Genomic DNA, 10684 nt, shown 5'->3' with positions numbered 1-10684 from the left:
TCCCCGTGGCACACATGGTAACTGGTCCCTTGCGGTTCCAGGCTAAGTTGTACCGGATCTCGGAGCAGCAGTGGGCCCCAGAGACGCGGCATGCAGGCCCATCGGTGCGTGGAAACGCCCTGATGCCCGTCAACCACTGTCCCAGTTATGGGTAAATAGCCCCAGCTATGGGTAAATAGTGAAGACCCCAACAGCAGTGCAGGTGGAAGATGTTGGTGTGAGAACCACCCCGTCTGGGAAGGAGGAAGAAGGCACCCCCACAGCCACGTGGGTTAAATCGGGAGGGTTCACTGACTAGGGGAGCAAACCCTGTGGCGATGTGAGAAAACTGAAACTATTCCTCACGACTATATAATAACTACTGCATACACAAAACCTAGCTATAAAAATGATGTTGTGTTTGTTGGTGTGCCGGCCCTGGGCCTGTCCTACATGGGTACTGTGGTTTGTCTTGTTAACTTGCAGGTGTAGCGGAGGCGATGATGAGATGACTGTGATCACCTGGCCGGTCCTCCCAGACTATTTAACCCCCGCCTGCCCCGAGACCGGGCGGACGCATTCTCCCAACGGCGCACCAACATGTTTTCTCTCTGCTAACTACTGACAACATGCACCTCACATTCTCCATTACATCCATCCACCTTCATTCATCACTGATACTGACAATCACACCTCATCATGCTCTTGTTTGCATCATTATTAATTAAATGTCACTTTATTATTGTTACGTTGCTGTGCATCTCCGTCTTTTGTTGTGGCCCATGGTCCTAACAAGATGGGGGCTAGTTTGCCGTGAGTACAAAACCAGGACCTTGTTTGTGGTTTTCTTTAATTAATCCTAGTTAGTTGCTGTTACTGTTAGTTAGTGAGCTAGTCTATTGTTGTTTAAATGCTAAGTTGCACTACGATCATGTGTAATATAGTTTGATCAGGGAAACGATCATTTGCATCCTAAACCCCCAAAATATAAATTACTTTATATGTTAATTATAATATATTAAATATAGTTTTTTGTCCGGAGGTAAATGTTGGTCATCCAAAGAAAATAATTAACCCTCCTGTTGTCCTCGGGGTCAAATTTGACCCATTTTTTAAAAGTTTCTACATCAGAAATTTGGGTTTCCTTCAACCAAATTGTAAAAAATATCGTGGATGGTTCAATACAACGTTCCTCACAAGTTAAATAACTGTTTTCATTGAATTTGGGTGTTTTAATTCTATAGGATTTTAAGAAGAAAAAAAAAGATTTATGAACACTGAAAAAAGTGACAGAAATGTAGGGATAAACAACAAAAAAGACATTGACAAAGACATTGTAAAAAGTGAGAAAGAACTTCAGGAAAAGTTAGAAAACTTCAAAAAGTGACAATAAATTATGTAGGAAAAGGCTTCAAAAACTTGTTCAAAACAACAAAAATGTCCCAAAACAAAAAAAAAAAATCAACAAAGAACTTTGACACAACTTTGGGAAAAGTGGCAAAAGTGTCTTAGGTTTTAATTTAAAATTTTGACCCAGAAAAACTAAATGTTGGTCTACGGTAAGACAACACGAGGGTTAAATTAACAACACGGGGGCATTTCTTTCAGGACATTTTGCAGGTTTACTACGAGTCTCATGTAGCTTTAGACTTTAAGACAAAACCGGTTTATTTAGGGTCACAGAGCCTTTCAAACACAGCTGTCTTTTCATAACCGGTGACCCATTTAAGGTAGAGTCATGTGAGAAATCAGCAGAGAGTTCCTTATTCGTTGATGATGGTTTGGCCCGCCCCTATGCATAAGCCACGCCCACTTTCATACCATTTGAACCGTTTAAGGTGCACTCTTGTGTGAGGTGTCATCGAACTCAGCAGAGAGTTCCTTTTTCATTGGTGATGGTTTGGCCCACCCCAATGCGTAAGCCACGCCCACTTTCATACCATTTGAACCGTTTAAGGTGCACTCTTGTGTGAGGTGTCATTGAACTCAGCAGAGAGTTCCTTTTTCCTTGGTGACAGTTCGCAGTGTCTGAGAGCATGGTCGCAAGGAGCAGCGTCCGCCAGTAAGCACGACGCGCGCAGGTAAGCGAGGGCCCGTCCAACGCTGCTTGCAGCTTTAATTAGTATTGCTCTTATAGAAAGTCGGGGGTTTCGTAAGACACAGAAAATAATAATGCACCTTCAGAGCCACAGATGATTTTACACAACTCTTCTCACAAGCTGAGTAGTACCCCTCATGTTAAGGTTAAGGACCTTAATGTGTAAAATTGCTATACTATTAATTTAATTAATTAATTTTAATCTGTTTATTGATCCCCTATAGGGAAATTACAATTTACACTCTGTGTCCGCACTTGGTTAGTTTACACACAGTCCTGAACTACACACACGCTCAGGATCTATACATGCACTAATGGAGAGATGTCAGAGCTGCCAGCCGAACCCTGAGCGGTTGGGGGGGTACGGTGCCTTGCTCAACAGCACCTGGCAGTGCCCAGGAGGTGAAGTGGCATCTCTCTAGCCACCAATCCACACTCCCTACTTTTTGGTCCATACGGGGACTTGAGCCAGTGACCCTCCGGTTCCCAACCCAACTCCCTACAGACTGAGCTACTGCCCCCCCCAAATTATACTGCTGGTATCCATTAAGTCAGAGGTCTCGAACGATGATTGGGCCAAGGACCACGTGAAAGGGAGACGGCTCAGGGACCCCCTTTATATTGTATAAACTTATGTTGCATAATAATCTGAGCCTACAATAGCATGTGGGCTTTCAAAAGCCTTTATGCATCCCTTTTTAGTGCATTTAATTCTAAGCTATTACAATAACAACTGCAGCAGGCGCGTTTAGGGCGTGTACAAATTCATTTTGGCTATTTTACTGGTGGAAAAAAGTGTCAGGTGCATGGTTCAAAAGGGTTGTACTTATAAGTACCCTAGTGTCTTCATTAATTACAGGTGTGTTCTGGGTGTAACATGCAATCAACCAATCAGTGTCATCTCCCATTCCCTTTAAAGGCCAGGCGCGTCGGTACTTTGGCGCATTGCTAAAATGATGGAGGATTTGCTGAGCAGGAAGGAGAGATTTTACGGAGAAGAAACTTGCACGTGATGTGAAAGATCGCGAGCAGATCATATATGGCACAAGCACTATGCCACCAAAACTCCACGAGGTGAACGCGCCGTTACAATAACAACAAAAAGCTGCGTTATTGACTTGAGATCCAGGTTTGTGTTGGTCAACGGCGTGATCCCTTTCCGCTGCCTCAACACAGCAATACGCCAAAAATGCACCTGAACACACCTCCCTGTAAGACTAGATGGGCGCAGGTGCATTTTTTTTAACAACGTGGCCCACTGGACAGGAAATTGATAACTGCGTCAGTCTTAAACTAGCAAAGACTAGACTCAAGATACTTTGTCATTTCACGAACACAACAAAATACATTGGTGGCGATCAGTGCAGCAGCAGCAATAACTAAATCAATAAAAACAAGATATCCTATGACTATCTCACCTTAACCCTTGTGTTGTCTTCCCCTCAACCATCATCTTTTGGCGCTTTTTTCCAATATTTTTGCTGTTTTTTGTTTTTACATTTTTTTTTGAATTTATAGCCTAATTTTCAGAAATTATTTTATCCCATTATTACTAATTATTGTAATTTTTTTTACTAATTATACAAAAACTATTTCTTGTTTGCTTTTTCAGCGTTTCTTTCTCTTTTTTTGCCCTTTCTTCCGAGGCCATGACATTCAACAAAACAAATCAGTCATTTTACTTGAGGAACATTGTATGGCATACATGTTAATTTTAGGTAATTTGGTTGAAAGAAAGCCAAGTTCCTGATATAAAAATAGAAAAATGGGTCAGTTTGGACCTGAGGACAACACAAGGGTTAAGGCCAGTAAGCCAGTATAATCAATGGTTTTTAACAACTTTTGGAGAAAAAAAAACAACTTATAGACTATAATTTGTGCCACAATTGTCCTTTACCTCCGATGACCCCCTAGGGGTCCCGGACTCCCTGTCGAAGGGGTTAGGGTTTTGAGCATTTTCATTGGACGATACTTACACATCGTGAATGTGGCTGTAAAACCTGCCGTTGAGCGTGCCGAGCTCAGAGCCCACCAGGATGAAGGGCCTGGCTATCTCGGCGGCCTGCAGGAGTCGGTGCAGATCGTCCACCATCCTGGGAGACAACAACATTTATCTGTCTCGGCACCAAACTGGGACACGGTACAAACTGGGTCAGGACATTTATTTATTCTTGAACATGGGGCAAGGATTCAACATTAATCTCTTATAATATAATTTCAGGGGGTGTTTTTGCGTGTCAGTGACAGACAATCTTTGATATTGGTCTAGTATATGAAGCGTGAACGCTGTAACCGGCAGCAACAGACCAAGGCTGCCTTGTAACCCTATGGGGCAAATGGACATCGTGAACTATGTGTTGATTTCAACCAACACTAGAGTTGTGATTGTTGAAATTGTTGAAAAGTGGAAAGACGACCCAAAAACGGCTTTTCGTGGTTTGATTTTGTAAAACCTGAGCTGGTTTAATGATAGATTTATCATTTATTCTTGGAATTCGTGGTCAACAAACCTCATTTACATCAAATTATACATAAGTATTTAATTAAAAAGGCAGAAATTATGAATTATTTTGACTAATAGTTGAGATCAAAGGATGTTGAGTGGATCACAGATGGGTAGATGTCAAAGTTCAGTCTGGATATTGTTTTGAAACCATTTAAAAAAAAAAAAAAAGAATTAAAATGCTATAAGATGAAATGTTATTTTTGGGAAATTTGGTTGAAAGAAATCCATATTACTGATATAAACTTTGAAACGGGTCAATTTGACCCAAGGACAACACAAGGGTTAATGACTTAGTGGGTAAAGGTAAATAGAAGAAGTAGTAGAAAATGACATCACTTTACTGCAATGCAGCTTGTAAAACCAGGTAAAGACAACACTTACCACATGACGATATTACAATATAGCCAAAATCTAAGTCTATCTAGTCTCATATCGCGATATCGATACATCGATATACAGTACTGGCCAGCTGTAGGTTATTTTGTTTTGATTCAATACAATACCGGTAAACACTTAGCAGTAACCACAAGGATTGATGATTAATATAAAAATGATTTGCGGATGGATCGGTTATATAATTGTTGCAGCTCTAGTCATTGTTTGGGTTGATGAAGGTTTCCCAAAGATCCATTTAACCCCTTGTGTTGTCTTCCCGTTGACCTGCAACTTTGTGTTTTTCTGGGTTGAAATTTCAACATTTTGTTGTTCTTTTTCTACACTTTTCTCAACGGTTTTGTCAATTTTATTCCAATTTTTTGACGTTTTTTTAATTATGTTTTAGTCATTTTTTTTTTTAAAAATGGTCGCTTTTCCAATGTTTTTTTTGTCATTTGTCATTTTTTTCGGTCACTTTTTCAGCATTTAAAAAAAAGAATGTTTTTGTAGTTTTTTTTTCCAACATTTGTCTCTTTTTTCAACGCTCTTTTGCTATAGTTCTGATATAGAACGTTTTTGTAAACGGGTCAAATTTGACCTGAGGACAATAGGGAGTTAGAGCTAAACTCTCGCCAAAATGCTCCCTAGGGTCTTTTTGTGAATGTACCCGAAACTTACCCAAACATTCATTTAAAAGCATAATTAGGACGGAAGCGCCACTATTAAGATTTACCATGAAATCAAATGGCCTTTTGAATGGGAGTGCTAGGGGCTAGCTTCAATGATTGCATCAAAATCCCTATTTTTAAGCCAGATGGCCCTGTAGATGGAAAGCAGCCCACTCATCCATTCCTAATCCACTACATGGCGTTGAAAGAACCGATTTAAACTACGGTTGCACGATATTTACAAAATGTGATATTGCAATATACAGTAGATTATAAAACATTTTAAAGTGTCCATATTATGAAAAAATTAAAAAGGGATTTGGGGTGTTATCTTGTGTCTCTGGTGCTTCCACACACATACAGACTCATCCATGCTGTTTTGGTTGCGACTCCAACAAAGATAGTATAGAAGTGAGATGTCTCACTCTGGAGCTAAAACAGAGACCTAGACACACAGGGTGAAAACAGGATCTGCAGCAAAGTGCAGTACAACAGAAATATGGTGTTTTTTGAAAATGAAACCATGCAAATATATTCAAAATACAATCATGAACCTGAAAATGAGCAGAATATGGGAGCTTTAAACCGTTTGCGCCGGATGCTTCGCGACGACACATCTACCGCCGGTTACTGCGTTGCGCAACTCTGACCCTCCTGCCGGCTGCTGCGTGGCGCAGCATTTTGTATTCGTCGGTCTTTTCATGACGCGTGCAGCAGAGAACGCATTGTCATTGGTTCAAATAAACATGAGGCGGGTCTTGTTGGCCATGGGACCACCAAAATGTACCGTAGTTTGCTGAAAATCACGTCAATCAATCAGACGTACATGTACGTTTGTTTATGAATGTTTGAGAGACGAGCGAGAAAACGGCTACGAGGCGATCAGAGGAGGAGTTAGACAGCGAGGGCAGTGACATTGAGGTGGAAGATAGTGAGGAGTTTGGGAGGGAGAATGTCTTCATCATAATCTACCACTTCCTCTGTCGGAGCTCGTCTCTCAAAACTTCATAAACAAACGCACATGTATGTCTGGTTGATTGACATGATTTTCAGCAAACTTCGGTACATTTTGGTGGTCACAGGGCTTTAAATAGCCGACAAGACCCGCCTCATGTGTATTTTGAACCAATGACGGTGCGTTCTCTGAAGCATCCGGCACAAACGGGTTAAACGTATGTAAAATTACGGGAAAACGCGTCAAAATAGATTCATAACAAATAGAACAAGTTTTCTTACAACACAAGGTTTGTTTCAACGGACAGTCCTTTTGGACTGGTACAACATGAATGAATAAATAACCATGTCTACAGAACAGGACATGTTCAGTACAGTATAAAATAAAGAAAGAGAACAGGACACAACTTGTTTTTCTCTTCTCTGATTCGTTCCATTTTGTCGTCTCGATCCATTTCTTCACTTACACGGTCACTCTGTGCAAATATGCACACACACGGTACGCTACATATATTCAATATAATATTGCAATAACGATATTGACTCAATAGATCATGCACCCTAATTTAATTTGGGATATTATGTCTATATTGTAGACTTTGTGTACCGCAGAGAAGTGTCATCCTTTTGATCCATTTGATGTCACAAGAAAAAAAAGAAATTAAATGGCTGAACTTACCGTCCAGTCGTTGACATCCCCCAAACTTTCTCGGTTCCCGTGGTTTCGTTCTGCATCAGCCTCTTGCTGAAGCCCAGTCCCATTCGGTCATAGGTGCAGACCTGGCAGCGGGACAAACAGGGACTTATTTCACAAAAAAACAAAAGTTGAAGAATCCACTTCTACTGTAGATCATGAGACATTTCTAAAAACTGATAGTTTTCTACAGTCAGTCTGTAAAGAAGTACGTGACATGGATTTTCTGCATTTTTGGCTTTCAGTCTGCGTTGCTGGAAACTTATATGATGTAGTCATTGTCAGCGGTACTGTATAAAACAGAAATTGCTAAAAAAAATATATATATATACAGTGAGGAAAATAAATATTTGAACACCCTGCTATATTGCAAGTTCTACTTAGAAATCATGGAGGGGTCTGAAATCTTCATTTTAGGTGCATGTCCACTCTGAGAGACATAATCTAAAAAAAAAAAAATCCAGAAATCACAATGTATGATTTTTTTAACTATTTATTTGTATGATACAGCTGCAAATAAGTCTTTGAACACCTGAGAAAATCATTGTTAATATTTGGCACTGTAGCCTTTGTTTGAAATTCCAGAGGTCAAACGTTTCCTGTAGTTTTTCACCAGGTTTGCACACACACTGCAGAAGGGATGTTGGCCCACTCCTCCACACAGATCTTCTCTAGATCAGTCAGGTTTCTGGGCTGTCGCTGAGAAACACGGAGTTTAAGCTCCCTCCAAAGATTCTCTATTGGGTTTAGGTCTGGAGACTGGCTAGGCCACGCCAGAACCTTGATATGCTTCTTACATAACACGTACATATCCATATCTCACATTGTGATTTCAGGATTTTTTTTTTTTATAGATGATGTCTCTCACAGTGGACATGCACCTACGATGACAATTTCAGACCCCTCCATGATTTCTAAGTGGGAGAACTTGCAAAATAGCAGGGTGTTCAAATACTTATTTTCCTCACTGCATATATATATTTCTAGGGAAAAGAATTAAGTCTTAAAATCGTTGCAAAAAATATATATATCACAATACAAATGATTTTTTTTTCTCACCCCTTCTGAGTAACATTGAAAAAACAAGAGGTGGTTTAAACAGTGCACAGTTTGTTTGTTTTTGCACAAAATGCTTATGTGTCTAGTTGTCAAGTTGTATCTCGGCGCTTCCGAAAACAAGCTTGTGACCTCATTTGGGTCACATTTCAGACAAACAGAACGGGGCAGCCTGTCAGTCCCGACTTTCTGCTTTCCTGGGTCCTTGTTGAGCGGAGTGGACGTGGCAGAGCCACAGCAGGGGCTGTCCCTGCATGCCCCCGATAACAACACGGTCACAGCAGCAGGAACGGATTCTAGACAAAGATCACAGTGGGGATCTAACCTGCATGACATATTTTCATCCGAGATATATTGTTCGGTTCTGATGAGCCCGCTTGTTTAACATCGTGATACAAAGACTACCCTATTTTGGGAAATTATTTCAAAATACAGCCATTTAATCCTCAGTAATTGTGTCATGTAGGGCCGCCAATTATTTGGGTCAACGCTGAAATCATGATTATTTAAGATGATTACACATTGACTTTTGGAAAGATTTTTTTTTTTTTTTACTTAAAACAGGTAAACAAATCAACAGTGAAAACACCTTGAACTGTGAAATATCCCTTAATACTTTTCCCTTAGAACTTTTTTAATTCCCCTTAAACTAAAGAAGGTGAAAAATATATTAAAATGTTGGCTGAGTAATGGGGGGGGGTGATTTAGAACACAAGACAAAATTTGGGTAAACTTTGCAAAACGTCAGGTGCCAAATATAGTATATAATAGTTTTTCTCCAATGCATTGTTTATGTGATGATGGAAGCCAAAATAGTGTCACGTCCTCACCTTTGTTAACGTGGCCACACTCTCCTGGACGTGCAACCAAACGTCTGAGGACATTCCAGCTGGGGCGTCCAGGATGACTTAAGACGGAAAAACAAAGTGGTTAGGGTGGGCTCAGCACAAAAGACACAAAGAAGCCACAGAGACATGGTGCCGTGTGTCAGAAAATGATGTTCATGTTTCATAACCTGAAAGAAAACCAGCCATGCAAATCGCAGGATATTGTCATAGGATTTATTACCAACTGGTTGTCCCTGTCCTTTACACAACAGATGCATCTTTTGACCCAATCCAACATCAACCATTTGGCCGTCTGGATGCAAGGGGGGGGAAAAAAATGAAAGAAAGATTAGCCTTCACAGACGACTTATCTGGCTCTGAAAACATTATAGAGGAAAAACCTGACAATCTCCCACTAGGCATGCACGATTAATTGTTATAAAAATCACACACATCTCTTTTCACAATTTCAATTTTAATAATTTCAATTTTTTAATTTTTTTAATAACTTCTATTCTTATTTACGAGCTGACTGCATCGCAAACGGTACTACTTTATTCTGTGAGTTTTAAACATAGATTGTATTAAATAGGTTTTAAAGTGCTCCCAAGAGCTGCCATGCTCTCCATTCTCTCCACTGAAGCCTCTGTGTTTACAGGCTTGTGGAGATCTGCAATGTGATATACAGTAGGTGCCAACAAAACTCTATGTTTGGCACTGACAATGTGTTTTGTTTTGTCATGGTTCTTGTGCACGATAAACATTACACTTCATGAGAAAAAAAATTGCGTTAGAGAATTGTGATATCAATTCTAAGCTACCTGAATCGTGCAGACCTATCTCCCACTGGAGGCTGTCTAAGCAACACATTTAACACACACACACACACACACACACACACACACACACACACACACACACACACACACACACACACACACACACACACACACACTTTTTAAATGTGACTGAAAGACATAAATAAATAACCCAGTACGTTTTATCTCTATAGAAGAAATAGCCTTGTTGTGTTTTATTTCCTGTTATAAATAACAGGGGCTTTTATTTTTAAAGTCAGCCGCTGGCACGTTAACTAGTTTCCTGCTGTAGATAACAGAAAAAGGAGAAACACAGTTGAATATTAAAATGGATTTATCAGAATACTGTAAAGTGTATATGTTGGTGGTGTTTTTAAAGTAGTTTTGAACAACTGTTAGCTGTTTCTAGCCGTTTAGGCTAATGCCGGACTTGTGAGCTAGTACTAAACTATGCTAATGCTCTGAATCTGAAGGTAGCGAACGCATTTATTGTTTGTGTTTGTTTCCTTTCTGTAACCAGCGCTTACGTTGGTTTTGGGATTTCCAATAAATCTGAAATCATCAGTTAAAGTGTCAGACCATCTTTCGGAGGGTATGCTACAGAGACAATTCTATTGTTAATTGCAATAATTTCTTTCTTTTTTCAGACTTTTTTTCCTTTTTGTTTTTACTAACTACCACTATACTACCACTAGTTCTACACTACTTT

General features: G+C 39.9%; 1 protein-coding gene across 2 annotated transcripts in view; it reads right to left on the bottom strand.

Moving 5' to 3' along the window:
• The window catches only part of si:dkey-122a22.2 (uncharacterized), a 51503-nt gene that overhangs the window by 38958 nt on the left and 1861 nt on the right, over positions 1-10684 (bottom strand). The window contains exons 3-6 of one of the 2 annotated variants that reach the window (XM_032517865.1): positions 9399-9470; positions 9161-9237; positions 7260-7360; positions 4054-4170 (exon numbers count right to left, since the gene is read on the bottom strand). In XM_032517865.1, the coding sequence (XP_032373756.1) occupies positions 4054-4170; positions 7260-7360; positions 9161-9237; positions 9399-9470 (367 nt within the window). The remainder of the gene's footprint in view (positions 1-4053; positions 4171-7259; positions 7361-9160; positions 9238-9398; positions 9471-10684) is intronic. The other variant, XM_032517866.1, reaches the window with a different exon arrangement.

This window comes from Etheostoma spectabile, chromosome 6, assembly GCF_008692095.1.
Source record: "Etheostoma spectabile isolate EspeVRDwgs_2016 chromosome 6, UIUC_Espe_1.0, whole genome shotgun sequence".
In the NCBI taxonomy this organism is placed as follows: Eukaryota; Metazoa; Chordata; class Actinopteri; order Perciformes; family Percidae; genus Etheostoma; species Etheostoma spectabile.
The sequence above is the reverse complement of the archived record's forward strand: the minus strand, read 5'-3'. Positions and strand labels throughout refer to the sequence as shown.